Source organism: Lepidothrix coronata, unplaced genomic scaffold, assembly GCF_001604755.1.
Source record: "Lepidothrix coronata isolate B3197 unplaced genomic scaffold, Lepidothrix_coronata-1.0 Scaffold108, whole genome shotgun sequence".
Lineage (NCBI taxonomy): Eukaryota > Metazoa > Chordata > Aves > Passeriformes > Pipridae > Lepidothrix > Lepidothrix coronata.
In genome coordinates, this window is record NW_016690288.1 from 1889077 (window position 1) to 1913674 (window position 24598).

General features: G+C 44.6%; 1 protein-coding gene across 1 annotated transcript in view; it reads right to left on the reverse strand.

Annotated features, from left to right (window-relative positions):
* The window catches only part of AUTS2 (autism susceptibility candidate 2), a 777042-nt gene that overhangs the window by 566649 nt on the left and 185795 nt on the right, over positions 1-24598 (reverse strand). Inside the window, exon 2 of the mRNA XM_017824040.1 lies at positions 4013-4222. Within this exon, the coding sequence (XP_017679529.1) occupies positions 4013-4222 (210 nt within the window). The remainder of the gene's footprint in view (positions 1-4012; positions 4223-24598) is intronic.

Here is a 24598-nt window from a genome sequence, read left to right on the forward strand (position 1 = left end):
GAGAGACTGCAAACCCAAACTGTAAATAGCACATTGTAAATCACTTGTCAGCACAGGCAGCTCTCCCCGGGATCACACTGCCGGTGACAATCAAACCCATCTGCTCCCGTCCCGACCACTGTCACCACAGCCCAGGGAGCAAACACCCACCTCCCGCTCTGCTCCCATTACCTGCCAGGTATGGGCTTGTCTGAGAGCCTGCAAAAGCCACTCAGGCTGTGGGTGTGATTAAACACTCCTCACACAGCGGTCATTTCACCCTCCACACCACGGGTTTGCTGCACTGAGGCACCATTGTGCTGTCCCTGAATCCACAGCACAATTAATGACACGATGCTCACGAGCCACAATGGCAGGGGACAGTGATGGCCACTTGGATCAGCCACCAAAAGCAGTCTCAAATGTAAGATGTATAAATTCGGGGTGAGGCTGCCAAGGAGATCGTGGACTTAATCCTGACAGCTTCAGTCCTTCCCTCCCTCCCCCTTAATTGATCCATGTAATGCACTACGAGGTGAAAGCTAATAGTTTATAATGCCTGTAGCTGATGGCTGCCAGAGCCAGAGGGGTATCTTTTGCTGCTTCCCATTTTGCCTTTATCTCATTAAAATTTATTTCCTAATTCATCTCTCCATCATGAGTTTTATTCCCTTTATTCATCATCCGCCCTTTATTTATTACCATTTGTCTCCTTCCCTGCCGTCACACGGTATCTGGGATTGGGATTTGATATTCTGCAAGTGTCTTTGGGATCAGATGGTGCAGGCAGAACCCAGCAGCTCTCATACAGACATAGTCAGCTAAGACCCCTTGCTGGTTTAGAAGCATTTCCAGAGACGATCCTTTTCTGCAAGAAGATGCAAGAATCTCCCAGCAGATGAACAAAACAATGAAGGAAATGGTGGAGGTAGCAAAAGTTAGTGTCTTCTGCTCTTTCCAAAACACACACCCACTGAACAAAGATCCTTCCCTCTCATTATCAGAATACTCTCAACACTCCTTCTGCCCTGAAAACTCATTGTTTCCTGGTATACCCCACTGTGCTTGGACCTCAAGGAATAAAAACTCATTAAAATCCATTTAAAAATGTTTGCCACCATTTTACTAGTTTAAAAATGTTCACTTTAGGATTTCCAAATGATTTTTACAGAAAACACATAAAAACATGCCACCACCAATTAACGTAAAGGAAATTAAATTTAAGACGCTGGAGAAATATTCTGATGAGTCTTATGTTTGCTTAATGCCAACTAAAATTTCCTTGAGGCATTTAATAAGTACATTTATAAAAGCTCACAAAGCAGAGTTCAAAAGTCTTCTCACTAGTAAAATATGAGCCTTAATTAACCTACAGTTTCACATTTTCTGGATTTCAATAAACCTGTAGGCATTTCAGCAGAGCTGGATAAATACCTGCATGAACACTGCAAGGATTTTCTCTGAAAACTAATTAGCAGTGCTTTCAATAGCTGACTTCAACTAAATCTGTTTGACGAGGGAGCTTCATACCCTAAATCCTGCAGTGAGAGTTACTTCCAGCAGATAACAGATTTCACAGAAAAGAATATCCACCAGGACTGTCCACCACTGGGGAAACTACAAACAAGATCTGCAGGTATAAAACATCTCCCAGCAGGGACACACTGCAGCCAAGGTCTTATGCTAGCACAGGAAGGCAAGGGACTGCATTAGGATTGCATCCTGCCACCCAGTTACAGTATTCACATGTGGCAATTCAGGATTCCCCCAGGGACAGGAGAGGCAGGATAAATTGTTTATATATAAAATACATCGCCCTAGTATAGGACACCATATACATCCAGAAGTCTCCTGAACTTTAAATGGCTCTGGACACTCCTACTGTGTCAAGCACAAACCACAGTGGCCCCAGTTCTTGGATTGTTGCCATCTGAGAAGGTTGACAATCAACTCTACTTCCCCTCCAAGAGCCCAGGAATTCAGTGGGATGCACCTGGATGGGGAAAACAACCCAAGGTGTGCAGCCAAGAGTCACTCGAGGAGGAAAAGTGTAACATTATCAGGGAAAATCACCCTCAGAACTTATCACTCTCCTCCTTCGATGACACCATTTGTCTTGAAAGAAGACAGAAAATGCTTACCACAAACTCTCTCTATAGAAGTGGTGGGCATGCCTCTCCAAAGAACTTTATAGTCTTTTCCATGACATCTTTTTTCCATGTCTAAGTGCCAAAGCCTCATAGATTTGTCAACACCTACACTGTTCATGAGACTAAAATGCTCATATCTGAGGAGCTACACCCCTCCCAAATGTATTAAATTTATATTGAGCAAGATATTTTATTTCCTCTCAGTCTGATCCCTCAGGAATTAGTCAGGGTACTCAGATTTATCAGCTCAAAGGAAAAGAGCATTTCCCATGACATTTGTCAACTCAATACCTTCCAAGACAGTGTATATTTACTCCAGAAAACATAACCTCACAAATAACCTCCATCAGCAGTGAGGCTGATTTCCTTCATAGCTGAAATTCCGGGCAGAAAGGCTCCACCTGACAATAGGCCACACCAGAGGAGTCAAACAATGCAAAAAGTCAGTTCTACAGAGGCCAGTTCCTCCTGCCCAAAGCAGGTCCATTTACCATCTGACAGACCAAACCAGAACAGACACAGGAAACAGTCAAGGAAACACAGCAACCTTCAATATCTATTTATAACAAAACCATTGCATCAACTATCCTGAAGAGTTTTCCCCACCTCCCTTTGAAATATCAAGTAAAATTAAATTAGAAAAAATACCTTTAACAGCTGTGGTAGTGTAGAATAGGCATTTTTACAATTTGTGTGCTCTGCTGAAGTACTGTATAATCTCTAATTTTATTTCTATACACAGTGTAGGCTTAAAAATCATCATGAAAACCTATTTTTTCCCAGCTTCTGTAACTCTGAATATCAAAATTGAATACAAGTCAGCATACTTGTCATCCTCAATGTTCCTTCCATTTCCCTGAGCTCACAAAATGAGAAGCAGTGAATTCTCACTATTTTCTACAAGTTTCTCCACAAAGCAACGTTTGGTTTGCACTAAACAAGGATGAAAAATGATTCCAAATATCAACCATCCCCATTAGACATGTAAATTTTGGTTCAAGGCTCATAAACATGACTCAAATGTAGGCCAAAGCTGACCTTTTTACTATTACCTCTTTTTTCTGCATCTGCATCATAGAAATCACACTTGTCACACTTTCTTCTTTTTTAAAAAACGTAACAAACACGACACTGCACAGTCATGGAGAAGAACCCAATGTTTCCAGCCTCAGGCTTTGCAAGCCTGGATGTGACCTGCTCACTCTTGCCACATGTGTGCCACAGCCACCCTGGAAGGGAACAACACTGCTGGGAAGGCAGAAGTTCTTGCTTAGGGCAGGTTCTGAGTAACCCAGAGGAGCAGAACCAGTGCCACTGACACCCTACAAACGAGCTCCTCACACTGTAATCAGTCTCAGAGCTTTGCCTTGATGAACAGCTGCCCTTCTTGCAATTACCTCACCTTGCCCTTGGCATTCCCAGTGTAAATGTGTTCCCTGCTGGAGCCTCACCTTGCCCTTGGCATTCCCAGTGTAAATGTGTTCCCTGCTGGAGCCTCACCTTGCCCTTGGCATTCAGAGGGGTCTTGTGCTTCCCTGAACAAAGTCTAGAGACCAGAATGCATATTTATAGGACAAAGTTGGCCTTGCAGTGTAACAGAGAGACCACATTTGTTTGCCCTGACAGCCTCACAGCCAGCCTGTGGAAAGCTCTCCCAAGCCTTGCACATTTATTAATCAGATCAGCTCCACCATCAATCCACCTGCTCAGCCCATCTCCTGCACTGGCAGGACACAGCACCGAGTGCCACCCGAGAGCCTGAGAACAAAGCAACCACCAAAGGATTCGAATAAGTGATCCCACAAAATGAGAAATTGGCTTCTACCTACCATGTGCCAAGAGCCAAAGCCCTCCCTCCCCGCAGCAGGTGACTTGTGTCCCACCTGTCTGAGGCCCTTGGGTAGTTTCTTCCTTTTCCCGAGGTGCTGGCACAGGTTACGGTCATTTTCCCGGTCGGAGCTGTACTGGTGGTGGTGGAGTCTGTTCTTTTTGGGAGGGTACGACAGCCCATTGGTAAGTGCTTCCCGTTTCTTCTTGGCTAGAGGGTTCTGTCTCTTCTCCACACGTTCCTGAGGTTTCAGAGCTACGTCCTTCTGCAGAGGGAGAAGGAGGGAGAGAAAAAGACAGCGGTTAAGCCACAGCTCTGATTTCCTTGCCCTCCTGAAGCAGCAATTCCAAGTGACCAGCAAAGAACTCTAGAGGCAACACTACAGTCACCAGGAAAGGAAAAAAACCCAGCCTTCACTGATGTCCTCTCAACCACTTAACAGGCAAACGCAAAATGAAGTCGGTCAGGTGAAGTGAGTGCACAGAAGCAAACATACCCTCCTTGAGGTGTCATACCATCAACCTCACAATTCTCCAAAACATCTCATGCATCAGGTGAACACACATTCAGAAGACATCATATCTTTATAATGTTTAAATTAACAGTCTGCTTTGATTTAAACAATGCTCGACTTTTCATATTTATTCTTATTATTTCTTGTATTTGACAAGCCAAGGCACGAGCTGACCTAAATCCAGTTAGGGCCAATGAATCTCCATTGACTTAAGGGGATGTTTCCCTCAAGCCTGACTTAAGCAGTAGATTTCCAAATCTCATGGAGGGGGGTGAAAAGTGCACAAACAAGCAGCTTGTGTTTGAAAACTTTGTTACTTGACCCTTTAACCCTAAGAATCAATGTCTGCCTGTAAAAAACACTCCAGTCTTGTAACACAAATGTGAGTTTTCTCACTTAGCCCACAGCTATTTTCTTACTGATAATCTGCAACACGCAGAACCCCTGTTTTCATTTCAAATAAATATTACTTGAATCTTTTTCAATAACACAGAATTAAATGCAGAGGAAGAGGAGGCTGGAGAATTCATTAGGAGAGAAGAACTATTGGAAAGATGTTAATTATAGTGCATATTGTGCATCTAACAAATCCAATCTGCTGAGTCACATCTCCTCCAAGAACTCCCCCCGTGAGGGTCTGGTATTGCCATGGGAGGGGCAGGAAACAGTTGAATACTTTCAGCCTCTCTGCTCACAGTCCTGGCTGCTTTCACCAGGCTCCCATGCCCCACCATAAAGCACTCTGTGATCTTGTAGCCTTTCAGCTGTTGTCTGTTGTCACTCAGTATTATAACTGACAGCAAGGAAGACACTGGGCTGTTGGCCCCTTTTCACATACAGACTGAGGTTCAGGAGAATATAGTTCAAATTATGCCACCTTTTAATGCAAAAAAACATGCCCAAAGGCAAAAATCAGTTTGGCTTTAATTAAAGAATGCTCCCCAAATGCCTTTCGAAAACACAAGAGCCTCACAAAATTCATAACTGAAACCAATGAGATGAATAATTAAACTGGAGACAATCATCATTCACATTTCATATTTAGTAAAAAGAATGATTTTACAAGTATTAAAGATGGGAGTACTGAACAGAAGCTATAAGACACCTTTTCTTCACCTAAGACCCCAAAGGAAATATCCCAGGCTTTTCTTCACAGTGTTATTCATATCCCAAAAGTTAGGAGCCTTATCCAGCCTCATAAAAAAGAATTTTAGCATCTTTAGCTATAAAGCAGATCAGTATTTTAAGGACCTCGAGCCTCTCCTTGCTGGTTCCTCAACCTCCTGAAAAAGAACTCAGTAGTAGCACTGATCATGTTATGCTTTGAGATCTCCTTTTGAGGAGCCCTGTGCTCACCCTGAGATCCCACAGAGCAGCCCAAGGAAATCAAAAGCAAGAACAACTCTTTCCTCAGCACACCTTCTGTCTCCCTTCCCAGGATGGTTTTCGGTTTAGCTACATGTCCTGAATGCAGGAAGGCAGGTTCTCAGGTAACATGTACTAAAATGAGTAACCATTTCACCAGTGCTCATCAACTGCTTCATAGAACTACAGCATCCACACCTGGATAGCAAAGGCAAGTTATAAAATACACTGATTTGTACCTTAAGATCGAGCTCTAACAATCTTTATTTTTTTCAGGTCAGTATAAAAAAAAATCCAGTGCTTTATGAGTAGTACATTATACCAGCAAAGACTTCTGTTAAAACACAGAGCTAATTTGGTAGATAGAAATGCTACTAGAGGATTCACTCTAAATGTGAAAGGTTGAAGGAGTGAACAAAGGGAAACTTTCTGGGAAAAAAAAATAAATTCTTCTAATGACTAAGAAGCTTTTGTGGGATTTCCCCCCCCCCCAAGTATGAGTGATCTAAATTAAATGGTGGCAGGTTTCCAGGTGCTTATAAAATGTCTAATGGGGCTAGAACTTGCCATCAAGAAATTACTAGTTCCCATTAGCTTTAAAGAGGGTATAAGATGAGTCAGACTCTACAGATCACTGTGGATGTGCCTGGGAGAAGCCCATGTTCCACCCAGCTGCAGAAAGTTTCATGAATTGTCAGACGCCCCTAAAGGACACGGAGCTCATGTCAGAATTGGGATCAAAGAATCTGCATATACACACAGAGATGAGTGACACCAAATTAACACAGCCTTCCACAAACTGGGTGAAAAGGAACCCTCCAAGACAGAAGGAATGACTGGCAGGAAGCTTGAAAAATAAGGTGCCTCTTCTGCTCACTGAGAGGGGCAAGGGAGCTCCACATGTACCTAACTCAGCGTTCTGAAATTGTGAAAGGGGCCTTAAATCCTGTTTGGTGGGTGGGCTTGCTATGGAATGTAGACATAAAGATTAGTGTTTAGGCAACCCCATTCCTCTAGAACAGCCCTCTGCTCTTCATCAGTTGACACCACTGCAGAGAAAATCGCAGAGTGCTGTGGGTCAAACCCTCGTGTTATGGGACTGTGGGTAGAACCTGTCATGGCCTTCAACAGATACATGACTTGGCCTTAAAATATATATGTATATTGAAATACATATTGAAATCTTCATCTGCAGACTACACTGCAGCACAGCACGATAAAAGAATGAAGCTTAGACACAGGATATATCAAAAGTAGCTTGCACAGGGGTCACACGGGGTGTTGCTCCTCGTGTCTGAGGGTGCAAACTGCCCGAGATTGTCTCAGAGCATGGGCTGGGATTCCTCCCCTTGGAGCCCCTGGGCTTGGCAGAGGCAGCACTTGGCTGCAAACCATGGCCCTGCATAAATCACTTCCCCACTTGCTGCCCTTTGTCCTTGCTCCCATTTTTATCTCTCCCTTGTTTAGACAGGACAATGGCTGTACCACGCCGTGTGCTCGTACATTAGCCAGCACAATCTTAATTACAGACTTCAGGCATCATCATGATTAGAGTAATAAGCTGTAATTACTCTAAGGTGACAGGACTGCAGAGACCTTATCTACATAGATAAGAAGATGTAGTAATATTTCATGTTGAGATGTATTTGTCAGCAGCTGCCCATGGAGTGGATTCAAACTAAGCACCAGACCCCACAACCACATTCAGTCTCTGATGGAGGTTTTTCTCCTCTCCTGCCAGCACGCAAGCCCACACGTTATTAAATAAATCCTACAAACATATTAGGCACAGTTTAAAACCATCTTATTCAGAGATATCTTTCATCAGTAAAGTGCCTTAAGTGTATCAGGAAGGTGACTTAAATGTATAAATATGTAATTACATGCAATTCAGTACAAAAGTGCATTAATATTTATGAGTGTACTGTATAATCTAAAAAAAAAATTCCATTTGTTTTATTTCTATTGGGCACATTAATCAACCTGATACCACTGTACGTGCCATGGTGGGGAAGAGCTGCCCCTGCTGCGATGTCAGGAGGCTGCTGGAGCCTGGTGGGGTGTCCCTGCAATCCCCTCAGCTCCAGGCAACAAGAACAGCTTCAATCCAAGCCCTCCATCTGGGGAGGGAAGGAGAAGCAGCCTCTGTGGGGCCATCAGATAATTTCTCAAGGTAGGAGGCTGGAAGGACACACTCATCAGGTGTTGTGCTCTCAGGGAGCTGGGCCTGATTTATTTCAGCAGGGTCCCTCTTCCTGCTCCATAAATAACAACTCACTGATTAAAAACCAGCCCCCAGTGGCAGCAGAGCAGTGCTTTGGGGGGTACCCATGTCACCCCCATGAACCTCACCCAAGAGCTGCTGCCCTTCCCTCCTGCCCCTGCCCTCGGACAACAACTTAAAAACTACATGCAAATAACAGGAACTCTGCTCCACTCCTTACAGGGTTTTTCTATGGGAACACAGGTTGAAAAGCAACACTGTAAACGCAGTGTGTAGCAAATGCACTGCAGAAATTTCTCCAGATGAACATTTCAGGTGCTGCTCAGAGATTTCAAGCCTTTTCCAAAACATCCTTGTGGGTTATCATTACAATTCCAGTGTTGCAAGAACTTATTTTCTGAATTTGCACGGAATGTGACCTCAGTAAAGCACAACTTTTAAAAACTGATTATTAAAACCAGGTGTAGCTTACAGTGTAGTGCTAGTTAAACCAAATAACAACTGCAATGTTCTACAACTATATTCCAATTATTTGCTCCTCAGGTTCTTGCTAAAGTCCACTACAGCATTATATCAGAGCCCAACAATTTATCCTTCATTCCAACAGCTGAGAGAAGTCCTGCAGTTTGGTCAGCACAGAATTGCAGAGTGGTTTGGGTTGGAGTGAATCTTAAAGCTCATCCCGTTCCACCCCTGCCATGGGCAGGGACACCTTCCACCAGCCCAGGGTGCTCCAAGCCTTGTCCAGCCTGACCTTGGACACTTCCAGGGATGGGGCAGCCACAGCTTCTCTGGGCAACCTGTGCCAGGGCCTCACCACCCTCACAGGGAAGCGTCACACAGTGGGAGAGATCAGCTGCGAATCCAGGACAGCAGCATGCACAAACAGCTGCACAAAATGAACCCAAACCCCTCAGAATCAGGAAACACTGCCAGTCTGAGAGCACCAAATTTGCCATTGCATCTTGACAGTCTTCATTGACTCATACTATGTTTCCATTACACTGGGGAAGAATTTTTATAGCTGATGGATGAAAATGCCCCAAGACTTCAATACCTTTCTTATGTTTCATAATTTGCTATTTTAATTCTGGCAGAAACAAGATGTAAAGGTCTGAAAACAATGCACTGACCAGTCCCTATAATCTTTCAAAATCAGAAAAAAAACCAATATGGTTGTAATAACCATTCATTTTTCTCCAGATAAAATAGCTAAATATACTGTGTATTCTTTTGATGAAGAACTAGTTCCTCAAATCATTTATCCAGGGGAAAAAATTGCAAACACTCTTATAACAAAACCAAGGAGAAAGGAAGGCAAGTGTAAAGTGCGATGCAAAAGAGAGAAGGATTCTCAAAGTGTCAATATTATGGTATTTTTAGACACAAGGGACTGGTGAAGAGAGACATGATGTCAACTACAGTGGGTGCAGCAGCCCATCCACTAATCCCAGCAATTCCTTCAAGTCTGGAGACCTCCACAGAAAGGTTTAATCTTGTTTTGTTTGCTTTGTTTTCACAAAACTGCAATCCATTGCCTCCTACATCTCTCTGGAATCTGAAAACAAAGTGGTTCAGTGTTGTGCAAAAACGGTTGTGCAACAGAGTGAAGATGAAACGCGGTGCCAGGCTGCGGGACGCCCGTGCTGGTTACAGATGAAGGCAAAACAATAGCAAAGCAAGTTGCTGTCTGCTTGAGATATGTTGTGTGAAAGAGCTTCTGTACCAAAGAGATTGCTTTGATTTTTCATCCCAAAACCATTTGTTAACAATATCTCTGATAAACAGAAGGTTCCTTTTCAGGTCCTGCCGATTTAAACTGCACACAAAAAAACCTACATTGAGGCAACATTATTGAGGTTACAAAGTCAAGGACTTGGAAGTTATGAAAGGCCAGGATTAAGGCTGCAGCCACCACCTTAATTCAGCCCTCTTGTGCATACACATCATGATTACAATCTTTAATTACATGATCCCATGCTCCTACTTCCCTAAACAGAATGGAAGGTGTTCAGCTAATGAGCAGCCACTCGGGATTTTGTTTTCTCCTCTTTGTCCATCCTGTGGACCTCAACCTTGTTTACTGACACTCCATTCACACCCTCCTCTGAATGCACAATTATTAATTTCCTCAAGGGCTTTTCTTTTCAGCTCCTCACAATAGTATCAGATGCTCAACAAATACCTATAGCCTCTTTCACAGTAGTTTTGCCAGACAAAGGTATTTCACTGTTCCAGTTTTATAGGCGGCAACAACAGTCCTGACATGTTCAGGTCAAAAACATCTGCTAACTTTAGGCATCCCATTACAAAGCACCAAAGATTTGATTTTTAGAGAACTTGGCTTTCCTGAGCACTTTATCTAATGAAGCACAGCCTCCATCGATTCCGGCAGCTGCGGGGAGTGCCCAGTGCTCCTGAAATCAGGCCTTAGTGAGCACCACGTGTTGGAAGGATACAGGGAAGAGCTGTTTCCAAAATATGTCCTGCAATGGCCTCCCTCAATGCCACATAGTACATATGAGCTGGAGGCAGAGGAAAACTAAGACTACGATGCCAGCTGTGGAGCTGGCAAAAGCCGATGTCATACTTAAAGATGGGTATCAGAGCTATTGATTGCCATTCTTTTAGTTCATGTTTTTCAAACATGGTATTCTCAGCCTTATCCTTCCTCCTCCCTTCTCATTTTGTCACTCATACTGTATCACACCACTTAGAGCTGTGGAGAACAGTTAAGAAATTACCAGTCTGCACAACCTGAGTTAGGAAAAAACCTCATCTTGGATCGTGTGTTGAGAAAGTGCTGAGCAATGCCAGCTTCGATTACAGAGCCATGGAACTGTTTCACTTGAAGCTGCCCAACTTTGTAGAAGGCAAAGTACACCCAGCTGATTGTGCTCAGACTCGTTTAGCCAGAAGCCTGTGTACTCCTGCCAAAAGGAAGAGATCCTGAAGCTCTGAGTGCAGCCACCTCCTGCCAGCCTAGAAGTCCTATCATGTTTTTTCTAGAGATTTTTTTAGGTCTTACAAGTTGCCAGCAAAGTCCAAGGTTACCTCTTTCTTGCAGACTTGACTAACTGATCTCTATTACACTCGGGGCTGCCTTTTGGAGGACATGCTGTCTGAAAGCCCAGTGAGTCCTGGCCTCTCCCAGCAGGAATCTGTGTCCTCTGCTGGCACCATCTCAGCCACATTCTCTCCAGCTCCTCCACAGACAATCTTTCTAACTTTTCAAATCATCTTCAGCAAGTACCTGTCGTCCCTACACCTCCAGCCTTTGTTACCTGGCAGAGTACCCAGGGCAGCCCCCAGGGCAGTGCTGCCCACTCCTGGCCCATCCCTGCTCCCTGGGCAGAATCCAGGCCTGAACTCCCAGTGCTTCCAGCACAACAGAGGGTTGCTGGTGCCTCCATCCCAGACATGCCTTACACAGCTCCCAGCCCCTGACTGCTCACACATGGGCAGCCCCTGCAGCCAAGGGAGATGGATTCCCACTGGCCCTGGGTTTATTTCACAGTGCTGGACCTTAAATAAATGGGCTTGATTTACCCTGTGAGCAGCAGGGCCACAGTCTCATTTTTACTTCCTTTGTTTGAGGAATGAAAAGAAATACAAAAGAGATGTGGAGAGGAGTCCCTGGGGATGCTCCCTTTAAATCTGCATGCCAACAAAGAAGGCTCCACTGCTCCAGCACTGCTCAGTGAGGATTACAGATTAGGCAGGGACAGGAACATTAAGCCAGCTCCTAGGGCAGTGGTGAATTTGGCTTGTTCCCTGTGCTGTAGCACACTAGTTGCACATTTATGGTGATGATTCCAAGGGTACAGCACTGTTCTGGCCAGTCCAGCCATGCACAGCACTGCCCTGACGTGGGGCAGAAACACATCTGACTGTGGGATGGGACCGTCCACATCTCCCAGAGCTGCCTGTGCCCCAATGCCAGGGTCAGCTTCCTCTCACAGCAGGGCCAAGAATGTGTCTCCCTAGAAAATGGGATTTTCATGGTGGAGAGAATCCAACTGAACAGTTTATCAAGTACCACATAGAGAAATATGAGACGCAAATATTTCAGTTTGTCTAAATAGTTGTGCAAGTCCTCGGTGTGAAACTTCTAGATTCTTTTTTTCCCCTTCACGTAGTTTTCCTTATTTTTACTTTTTGTTGTGATTTAGAATGGAAAAAATATTTTAAAATTTCAGACTTTCTCCCCAAAATAAAAATTTTGTACACTTCTGTCTGTAGTTATACAAGACTTGCATATACTGATCAAAACACACATGTCAACTTAGGGCCCAGTTATGTTGCTCTCTTAGCTTTAAGGACAGAATACACCCACTCTTAACCCTATTTATTTTATTTGGTTTGCCCCATGTCCTGCCAACTTTACCAGGATATTTCACTGGAGGGAAGTACGATTCCACTGCAGGAGTCTCTGGCACTGTGGGCTCCTCCACTCTCCACACACATATTGTGTTTGCTGAATAATTCAAACAGCACTTTGGTTGGCAGGCTACAGACCCAGGCAAGAAGTTAGTGGGCCAATAAATTTTACATTTAAAGGGTATCCCCCTCATTGGTAGGGTTAGAATAAATGGATGTGGGCTTAGACAGCTCTCATCTCTGCTATTCCTGCGCCAGGGAGAAACAGATGACTCCAGCCTGCAGGCTCTCACACTGGCCCCATTCATTAGCACAGCACTCAGCATTCATAAAAAATGTATCATGGTTTGTAAATCGAATCAGAAGCACCTCTGTACTGCCTGTCTTGCGGGAAGATGGTGCAGCACCAGGAAAGTCCAGTGCCAGTGGAAAGGTCTCACAGTGCTCATAAAATCTCATGGCCACGGAAAGGCCCTGAGTGGGGACACAAAGACAGGGCTCAGGCACAGAGTGGGGACACAAAGACACAGCTCAGGTACAGAGTGGGGACACAAAGACACGGCTCAGGCACAGAGTGGGGACACAAAGACACGGCTCAGGCCCTGAGTGGGGACACAAAGACATGGCTCTGCTGCCGTGTCAGCCTCGAGACTAGGCCAGAAAACCTGCTCTCCAGGAGTCAGGACAAAGAAACCACCTGGAGACAGCAGAGGGAAAAACAGCTAGGAAACTGTGCTGTACAGAGAGAGATGGAAACATCCATGTCATGTGTTTCTGTATCACACATACAGGGAAAGCAGAGCATCCCTCTGCACACACCAGCCAGCAGGACAGACAATACAGAAATGAGCAAGGAAAAGGACAGAATTAGAAGAACTACTCTTGGATTATGCCAGATGGTGTAATCATGAGTAATCCAGTGACTAATCCAAGCTGTAGATATTTTAACCAAACCAAAAAAATCTCCACGAGTTATAATTATTGAGCCTTAGCAAAAAAATTAATCTATTTTGAAACAACTCTTCTGCATCTTGTGGGCCAAGATGTTGAACTACTTAACACATGGTCTTGTCTGTCTTCTAAGCTCCTACTGTCTTATATTCATCTTGATTTTCTTTCCCCTTTCTGTGGGAACCCTTTAACTCTGCCACTGTTTTGGCATATGGCATTACAGCCTCACACAAGAGACTGATCAGGAAAGATTTTAAAATGAAAGAACAGTGATTAGAAAATAGGGAGCTGAGCTAAGACCCGAGGACTGCAACACTTAAGGAGAGCTTGGTAATATTTCTCATTAGGAAAAGGATCAAAACCTTTGTGCAATTAGGGGGAAAAAAAGAAACAACGGTTCAACTTTCTGTCTGCAAATGAAACCTCCTTCTAGCATTCAGGCTGAAAAAAATAGTAAAGAACAAAAGTTTAAGAAATAGAGCAATATGTAACCTTTCCATTTGCTGGCTTATTCTTCCCCAAGGAAAGAGATACAGTGAAGATAAATTTGATGATCAAAAAAGCAGAGGGATTACATTCTTGTACAGTGCTGATCACTGGCAAATCCCCCTCTCTGCAGTTCAGAAGCACAGCTTAGAATAACAGACAAGATTTATCATTGCCTTGTCCTTCGCACCGTGTACAAAGTAGCTGTAAGATGCTCCTATCTCGAGAGTCCTCCTTCCCAGGATGAAATAAATACCAGACCTGTTGTGCTGCTACTGTACAAAGGTGTCAGCCCCGTGCCCAGTGCAGAGCTCACACCCCCTGGGTAACTGCCACATGTTTTCCATCTCTATTTCTCCACTGATGTGAATCTATCATATCCTGGGGACAAAGCCTTTGTTTCAGCTCAGTGGATGCTACAAAGTCCACGTGGCATCACCCAAAAAACCATCAGGTCTATTCAGCAGTTCCTAGGAGGTGAAAGAGATCTTCCCTTCCATCCTGTATGCAGAATACAGTCTCCAGTTAAATGGGCACAGAAGGCAGCATGAAAAATAAACTGGGAAAACCAGAGATGACTGCTTGCTCCAGTTTTACCACAGGGCACAGACCCTGCAAAGCTACCTCATACACCAGAGAAAAAGAAAATTTCCTTTACAGTTATGCTGTGGCTGAAAATATAATGTCTTCTACATATATTCAAGATCCTTTATGGATAGATCTTTTAAAACTGAAGTGTCATCTAATATTCAGGGCTATTTAGTGGCTCAAAAAGCAATTTCTCTAATATTTCTTGTTTATAGCCACCTAAAAGCCACAAATTTAACTTGGTAGGGATGCAGAGCCAGGGGATCTGGTTCCAAAACAGAACATCTTGAGTCAAGAGCTTTGCTAATGCCTCCAGCAAACTAGCAAGGAGTTACAAAAGCTGTGAATCACTTCACTTCAGCAGCACTTACAGTCAAACCCCGCTCCTCGTGCACTCGCTGCCTCCACTGAACTCATAACCAGCCCTTCTGTAGAAAGCAGCCCAACTGCTGTATCTCTGCAAAACTTGCCTGGAGCAGGAGGCAGATAAAGCCCTGCAATGCATCTCTCGAGAGCCACGGAATATGTTGAAGAGAATTAGAACCGTAAGCGGGAATCAAACTGCACTTGGAAGGAAGCCTTTCCTATTCAAGATTTGTTTTCTAAGCTGCTTGTTGGGGCCGATATCCAAACCTCTCCTGTCTGACCTTATCACAGCTCATACCCTGCCAGGCACAGGATTCCAGCAGCCCAGGCTGAGAAGGTAAGTTGTTAATGTGGGGACCTGGAGACGTAGGCTGAAATTCCTGATCTCCCCCCGACTGTCGCTGTGACCTGCAGCAGTAAGCTAAGCCCTGATCCACAAAGAGGGCATTCAGGGGCCTAAAACTATTTAATTCCCATTGACTGGTTTTCCAAAGGAAATAAATGGCTCTGTGAGTTTGGGCCTTTAGCCCTTCCGTGCAGCAGTGCTCATCTGTGAAATGGAAGTAAAAACCACATCCTATTTCATCTGTGCCTTGCAATACTAAATACTTAAAGGGGTAAATGGGTCAAGCACCACAGGAACAAAGGGGCTGCACACATGCTTATGGAAAGCAAGCAGGCACTGCAGAGGGGATCCAGGTTCATGGGGCAGTTGGCACATCCCACTCCAGTCAGACCGAGGTTGAGGCAGCCTCTTCTGTCCAACTGCTACACCCCATAAACCATCTCAGGGCTTGCACTATCCATTCCTTTGTTTTGGAAACAACAGCAAAGCCAGTCTCTCATCTTCCAAGTTTTTGCAGCCCTTCAACTTCATCAGGCCAAACCACCACAGCCAGTGCATTCCCATGGGACTCTCTTCCCTGCCTCCTGCCAAGCAGGTACTTCCTGCCTCTCCCTGTTCTCCTCCATGTAGGGTGGGAAAGTCATGCTTTTTGTATCTTCTCCATCATCCTTACTGGAAGAGATGAGCATCACCAGCCTCACTGCCACCACTCAATACACATGTCTGTGTATTTGGTTCTTGCTTTCTCCTGTTTTCCCCTCCCACACATCCAGGCTCCCTGCATGCCCTGTTCCCCTCCCTAACACAGAGGGGGCACAGCATTTCCCTTCCCTGTTCTTCATCCTAATTCCAGACAACTCTTGGTCTCTGTCCCTCTCCAGGAGGAGGATCAGTCTCATCCCATCTTCCTCACCACCAGCTCTCTGTGCTGAGCCAGTGTTTCTGCTTCCCAAGGAGCTCTCTCCTGCCAGCCTTCCCCCCACCAGCGACCCTCCCCACACAAGCTGCAGCCTTTAAAATCATTCCCTGCATTTCCCTGCAGGGGATCAGAGTGGGGGGAAAGGGAAGAAGAGCCTGTAGGCAGTGTCCTTGCTCAGCTCCCCACAGCCCTCAAACATCCCCCGCCCAAGGGGCTCTGGGGGAGCAGCTTGGCTTTGACAAAACACCCAACGGCCAAACTGGCACTGTGGAGGGGCTGTGCCAGCCTGTGCCTCTCCCTTTGTGCTTCCTGAGGGTCACACTGGTGCTTTTGGAGGAACCATCACCTGCCAAGGTCACAGAGATGCACAGACACTCCCGAGGCCACCAAACACTCAGTCACAAGGGATTCAGGTGCTTCCTTTCAGTGCCACTCTGCTGGCATTAGGTCCCTGTGGAAGCAGTGCTCCTACCCACGAGTATGGATCCAGCCAGGTTGCAAATGCACTCTGGCATTTGGAGTAAGTGAGCCAGCCCCTGTGAGGAACAGTGGGCACAGAGCTGAGAATAAGGAATTTGAGAAAGTCATCCCTTTTTTTTTCCCAATTCTATAACCTGTCTCCCATTCCATAGCCTTTTTTTATTACATCTCATGTGACTAAGACGCTCCTTAGAAAAGGAGTTCAGGGTGGAAAATCCAAACCAACACTTCAAAAAGCCACCCAAAGTCTGCAGTTTTATTATGAAGCAAAAATGACCCCTGGACTAAACAAATGCCTGGGGTGAAGAAGATGGAATAAATTAAAGGATGTAATTATGGCTGGGAAAAGAGGGAAGGAGGTTGCTCAACCAGATGAAAGAGGGATTTGAGGAATAAGAAATGAAAGGAGGTGTCAGCTTGAATCAGCCAGGTTGAAAACTGCTACTGATTTTGACTGACATACTGAGACTTTCCAATTGCAAACTCTTTCTCTAATAAGCTGCAAATTCACCTCTATGCTTTTACTTTGATCTTAAAGTAAATGTTTTATAATGGACACATTTAATGATTTTCAGGTGCTTATTGGTTCTATCGGACTTGATACTGGAATCAATCTTCCCTTTTAGAAAGCTTGGGTTAATGGCAAAGTTTATTAAACTGCATGCAGTCATTCAGAAAAGATCAATAGAGACATGATTACAGAGCAACCAGAGGATTAAACATAAGATTTATCACAAAATTAAACTGAATTAAATGTTCTCTGATAGCACTTGAAATGCTGTCAATACTCTTAACTGATAATCTATGCTTTCTGTGTTTACTTACCAGGCAGCAGGGATGTCTGACTCGAGGAACTGACTGTAATGGAAAATCTGCAAAGATTTGCTGAGAGCATTAAACCTCACCTAGGAAACCATTATTTCTTCCCATTAGAAGAGCACAAGCATTTTGCTTCTTTGCCCATTTCCTCTCTAAGGGTGAGGAGGACACAGTCATCCCCCACGTGACACTTCTGCAATCTCCTCCTTAGGCCTGTTACAGGATGCACAGGACACTGAAGGATCCTACACAGGGTTACAATGAAGTGTTTTATGGTTTCCTGCTCTGGCAGTCGCTACCTCATTCAGAATTAATTTTTCCTCCTTTCTTGAGTTTGCCATGACCTTATTAAAACATTCCACACCCTGAGAAATTTGCCAGCCTTCCCGCTTTTCCTTTCCCTCAGAGCTCAGCCCAGTCACCTCCCTGGGTTCTTACACTCACATCTCTCCTTCCATAGGACTGTGCAAACTTCTCCTACGTTCTCTTCCAAAAGGATTCAACTCCAAATCATCAGTACCAGCAACACAGAACCCCTGCCCCAAGAAAAAGAAATCCAGAAAAAAAAAAATCAGGTCAATTTTACAGAGAGAAACAGAATCTAAATTCAGACCCTATTCTTCTGGGATGAGATCTATCCCTGCAACGGAGCTGGAATTTCCCAAACCCTGCTGCATCTTGAGCTCTGTCATCAGAATCACACACAGAGATTATTGCCATCTGCACTAGGATAAAGTGGTTGGCCTGGTATTGAGGACCAAAACCTCAACTCTCAGCAGGAGAAGAAAGGGGAGGAGTGGCAGCTCCTGAGTACACACGAGACCAGATGCAAAGTAATAATCAATCACGACCACAACTTTGATAAATTTTGGTCATGTTTCTGTGGCTTTCCAAAATAGTCACAACACACAAACTCAGATGAGTTCCTTTAAAAATTAATGTTTGTTGTTCAACAAGCAAGCAGGAGGAGGGATGTCAGCTTCCAGCTTTCCAGAGAAAGGCTGTATCCCACCACAGCCTACACCAAAAGCTTAATAAACCTTGATAAAACACCTCAAAGGAAACAGGACTGTCCCACAGCAAATAAACCACCCAAAACCAAAAAACATCAGAAAACCCCTCATCAGCTATCATGAATTGAATTTTTACTGACTTAGAGGGGCTTAGCTGCTTTCTGAACAGGCTCAGCTATCCCCAGTGTACTTTGCAAAATTCAATCCAGTAATCCAATCCCAGATGCATTACGTGAAATCTTATTTCTCCAAGCTCTAGAAAAGAACAAGCAGAAAGGAAGGCTTTAGGAACACTAATTTACCAATAAATACTCACTGAGCCAATTTTGTTTTTGCTGCTTTTTGGAGGAAAATAAAAGAGGAAAAAAACCCAAAACACAAACTGCTGTCCAAGTACTACATTCCCTTATTAAAACTTCACTTGTGGATAGAAAAGATACCATAGAATATGTACCCTGAAATTAGCCCAGCACGTGCTGCCCCAGTAAACAAATCCTCAGAAACCAGATTACAGTCATTCCCAGTAGGTTTCCACTACAGAAATCACTACCAGTTCTGTCCAGAAAGGGAAAATCTCTGTAATATCTAATAAATGGACCAAAACATCTAAATGAATAGCAGGGCATGTCGTAGCAGTAACCAGTGAAGCCACAGTCAATACAGACAGTGGCTGTTAAATTTTACATCGATACCATCACACAGTTAAGTCCCTGAATGCCTGAGCGGAGCCGGGAGCTGTCGGAGTTACCAGAGCTCTGAGAGCACGGGGTGAGCAGGGAGGCAGAGACTTCTGTGGGACTTCAGGAGGAGCAGAGAGCCCCTGTTTCTGGCTTGTGCCTCCTGGATGCTCTGCAGGTGACACAGATGGCACCAGGAATCCACAGGCACTGACAGGCCCTCAGCTGGACACTAACCCAGACTGGCAGCTGTTCTGTCAGGAGGGCAAGGACCAGCTTAGCAGCTGCATGTAACACTAAACATCAGCTCTGACAGCATCCTTCTGTCCTGACACTCTCCTGCGGGACCCCAGTGCATCTTACAGAGCCACAGACTCAGAGAATGTGCTGAGCTGGGAGGGACCCAGGAGGATCACTGAGTCCAACCCTCAGCCCTGCACAGGCCCAGCCCCAAGAGTCACCCCCTGTGCCCCAGAGGATCAGCCAAACCCTCCCTGAGCTCTGGCAGCCTTGGGGCTGTGCCCACTGCCCTGGGGAGCCTGGGCAGTGCCCAACCAGCCTCTGGGGGAAGAACCTTTGGCTGAGATCCAACCTGAGCCTGCCCTGACACAGCTCCAGCCATTCCCTGGCTGCTGTCCCTGGTCCCCCCAGAGCAGAGCTCAGTCCCTGCCCCTCCTCTGCCCCTGCCCAGGCAGTTGGAACTGCAATGTCTGCCCTCAGCAGGCTGTTGCCCAGGCTTACTGGCAGCAGAGAGACACACTGCCCTTAAAAATAAGGATTTCTGGTTTCCTGATGCTGACATCCGGAAAAAGGGAAGAAAAGCCCCCTGGATTACAGTTGCATACCCTAATGTACCACCTAAAAGGTAGGCTGAAGCCAAGCAGCTGACAGGCAAACACAGTGTCAAACTTCAAAATATGATTTTTCCAGGCAGTTGTTTCCCTGCAACTGCTGTTCTCCCAGAAACAAAGGCCATCACTGCAGCTCTTGTTTCTGGGAACAATCAGCACGTTGCTGCTGATGCCCAGGTGTGGCAGTGAGTGAGAGGCAGCTCATGTTTGCATGCTGGCCCAAAGCAGTTCATGTTTCTGCCGTGGGCAGAAGCAGCCTGTGACAGACAGCACTGAACTACAGCTGGGAATTCCCAGTGGGAGGCTCATCCCCCCCCAAACATTTTCATTTTGCCCTGTCCCACAGCTAAGAGATGCTGGGCTTGCTTTTTTCTACCTTCTCTGGCCATTGGACACAGAGGTCCGGGGCAACAGGCAGGTGACAACTCAGGACGTGGAGCTGGAGGGGTTTCTGTGGCACCAAAAATCACTTCCCTCAAAAAGCTTTTGCTGTGTGCAAATTTAATGGTCAGGATAATAAATTTGTCAGTAATGACAAAGAAATTCCCTTGAAACTGGAACGTTCAAGTGTCATTGAAGCTACATCTATTTAGCAAATAGATGAATGCCTTTCACTGAAGACTGGCGTGTGATTAAGCATCTGTCACTGTCCACGGAACAGCTGCTCCTGTGGCAGGAGCACAGGTACTTTTTTATATAGATGGGCTCTTTTTTATATAGATGTAAAGATGATCTTGATGTGAACGGAAATCAGCAGCTGAAAACACAATTAATGAACTGACACAGAAGTAATGGGTCATTTCTACAAGTCTCCTAATCCTGTTGACTTGTCCAAGCTTCATGTTTTACAATTAGATTCATTTAAATTTTACAAACAAAAGAGAACAGATTTGCTTTCTGACTCACTGAAGTAATGGACTCATACCTTCATGATAGAGTGAGCTTTTTTTTAGAGGGATTTTTCTTTGATTTTTGGAGCATGTGTAAGTTTTTACAAGGACTGGAATGCTGAATCTGTGTTAGTAGTTTGATTTCTTAAAAATTCGGGGTGATTAGCCTGTCAACTGTTTCTGTTACTTTTAGCCTTCTGAATGAGCAGTACTTTTCTCATGTGTCCTCTGCTCAGCAGTCGCTGAAACTGGAAAAAGTTTTCCCAGGAATTTCTGTGGGCTCTGTTTCCTAACACACACTCCCAGAGGTTAAAAACAGAGAATACACAACTCTCTGCTCTCCTGTTTTTGTAGTTAAAAATTCATGGAAATTCCCAGTGAAAAAGTGGCCGATGAGAGATTAGGGAGCTGGTTGTCCTGGGCTGGAGGATGTCAAAAGTAAAACTTGGTCCATTGGAAAGGAAAAAGAAATAAATAGCCATGAAGGGTCTTTCGAAACAAGAAACTGAAACAAGAAGGAATCAGCGGAAGACTCTGCTTGTACAGACTATGGGTGCACCCCAAACAGATGGTTTGAAAGCCTTTCTGTGCAGGATAAAGAAAGGAAAAGCAAGGAAATAGTCACTGGGACAATCATTCAACCTGGAGATACAGAAAAATTGTTATCCTAATTTACATCAGCTGAGAATCTGCTCTAATTAAAGGAAATATTTCTGCACAGAAGAAAATGAAGCATGAGATGCTCAACCTAAGGCAAGGAAGTGTCAACAGAATATCATGGACAACAACAATTACAGGGACCACCAAACATCAGGGGGCACAAATGGATCACCCAGGGGACAACAAGCAATAACTTCTGCCCAACTGAACAACTGCAGTTAAGTCTATACACTGCCCACAGCTCACTGAGAACAGCTTAGAGCTGGAGGAGACAAGATTACCAGAAATTCTTCCTTGGTGGATCCCAAATATTAAGACCAACATGTCTGAAAGTCTGGCCTGCTCAAAACCATCATAAAACCAGAAAGTTTCGGAGCAAGGCAGAACAGGGAGACGAGGGGGAGGGAAGGCCCCGCTCAGTGCACTCCCAGCTGAGCACGAGCACACGCTGTACCTTTGGGGAGGCAACTTTATGTGCTCTTAGTAGTAGATTAATGAATGTAATTACCCAACATGGTGGCTGCGAATGCCGCAAAACTGTAATTTATAGTGTGCTGTAAAGTTCTAATGTGTTTTTATGTCCATAAGCTGCTTAACCATAATCTAATGCATTTGTACATGAACACCCTCTAAGTGGCTCTCGGTGGAGCAGAGAGTCCCCTGCACGCTCTGCTTTATGTCTTGACAAACCAGCCTCTCCTGTCGGGCAGCTGAGGAGAAGCAGCTGCTAATGACATGAATAATTTTAAGTCCAGTGGCAAGAACTTCTTTCTTTACTCACTTACTGGCTAGCCAAAGCTGATAAAAGCAATGCACCAGTGTCTTACAGGGTGGAAACAAAGCAGTGTGGGTGTCCCTGGTGAAGGACGGGATGAAACACAGACCCCTGGTCTGGTAGAGAGCCCCGACTCATCCCCACTTCTTGCTCCCCCACCTTGGGCTCTCAATTCTTTACAGGCAGGACACCAAGAGATAACAGAGCCAACTCAGAGCACCAGAGAGGACTCACAGTGAACTATCTCAGACTAAACCCTTCACCTCGTTTCAGTTCCCAGATGCTCTGGTCTGTGTGCTGCTGGCAAGACACTGTGGTCACCTGGATCCTTCTCTGCTCCAAGAGGGGAGATGTGGCTGGGCCTCCTGAAGCACGTGCTTATGGTTGCCACTAACTCATTTAGGCAAACCATTTAACTTCTTTATGCCCTTGCTTAACCATCTGTAAAATGGGACTAATAATAAACCTCAGAGGGATTTAGTAAGACTTAATTAAATGGTTTGTGAAGTGCTTTGAGATCCTCAGGAGAAATGTGTTGTGCAAGTGCAAATTATTATTACTGTTACAGTGCTTTCTACTTCCAACACAGTTAAATATTAATGATCCAGTCCTCCTAATGCCCAGTGATACAACTTTCCTTTTCTCAGCTAAAAAGACACAGGAAGTAGTAGTAGGACATCATCTTGTTCATTCACAAGTAGTCTGAAACAGCAGAAAAGAGTAAATATTTTAGCATGCATCAAACTAAAGATGGGGATCCCAAATGCACGTGCTGTACGTGCAGTCAGTTCAGAGCCAATAAAATAATGCCAATTAAATCAGCAAATCACAGTGCCAGAGACCCTTTTAGGAAAAGTCAGTATCAAAGCTAATATATAATAAATGCTTTTCCTAGTTAAAAAGGCACCCTTTTGCAGAGGTCATGGCATGAGTGACATGATTAACATTCAATTAAAAGCTCCATCTTGTGAGAAGGAACAGAAGGAACGTTCCTTTAGTAAGACTGATGTGGCTTTGGGGGCCAGGGGGAAGAACATCTTGGATTTTCAATCAGGTATGTCCACTGTGATACAGCAAAAACAATCTGAAAACTGCCTGCAGGCAAAAAACAAACAGCCACAAATTTCTCCTCTGTCAGCTTCTTCCAGGCCAACTTAAAAGGAGAAAAATGAAAAAAATTGACTTATGACTTCAGGTCATAGGAGCTGAGTGAATGTGACCTGGTTTGCAAGGCACTGCTGGGCCTTTCCACCCACTGGGCTGCAGGGCAGGAACTGCAGCCACGGGTACAGCAAATCCTGCCCCAAACACTGAACACTCACCTCTTCTGGACGTGTTAGAATCTGTTAAAACAGAGCCCCAAATCAACACTGACAAGTGTTTTCTTAATATTTCTCAGGATTTAGTTAAAATATGTAATAATATATCAGCAGCCAAAGCAAACATTAAGGGGAAAAAAAAAAAGCAGTGCCAGATTTGAAGCTACTAAGGTTACATACACAACCTTAGGTGGTTTCCACTTGAAACTGTGGTACAGTGTAATTTTTAATTATATGGTGAACTATGATATTTCTATTTGATTTTCAATAATAATGACTCATAGTGTATAACAAAGATACATAACCTATTGATACTGAAGTGCAAACGTTTTTCCCATCCTTATGTACCAGAGTGAGCCTATCTAAAGAAAAAAATTATTAAAAGGTACTTCTAATTTACTTATATTACAGATCCTAAACATAATTTAAAAAGCAAAGGGGAAAAAAGCAAACAAACAAACAAACAAAAACAACACCACAAAAAATGAAAAATCATCATCATCCCCAGATGAAAAATCCCCTTTGCATTGAAGCACAAGCTATCAAAGCAATGAGGTTACACCAGGTAGAAATGCAGCAACAGAAATGTGTGGTTTGCATGCTGAGAACCATGAAGTCTTTATTTCATCTAACACAGGTTCATCTCACTACTCCACACAACAGAAGAAACCACACTAAGACAAGAAAAGCATTAATAACAATAGTGATGCTTTCTTTTCATGTCATTGACCTCGATTCACCACACGGAGCTGAGGTGGCAGCTCATGTCCTGCTCTTCTGTCGTCAGTGGAGGGAGAGGAGCAATTCCAGAGGGGCAGTTCTGGGTGCAGGAGCTGCCCAAGGCTCCTGTGGAGCTCTGCTCCTCCTCTCCATCAATCCAGAGGGAACCTGCAGTGGGAGGTTCCCAACACTCTGTCGGTGGGACGTCAGCCACAAACCCCTCTCACATCTCAGGCTGTTTTCCAGCGAGTTAATTCTCATCCAGCTGTGGAGCCACCATCCCTCCAGCTCTGTGCTG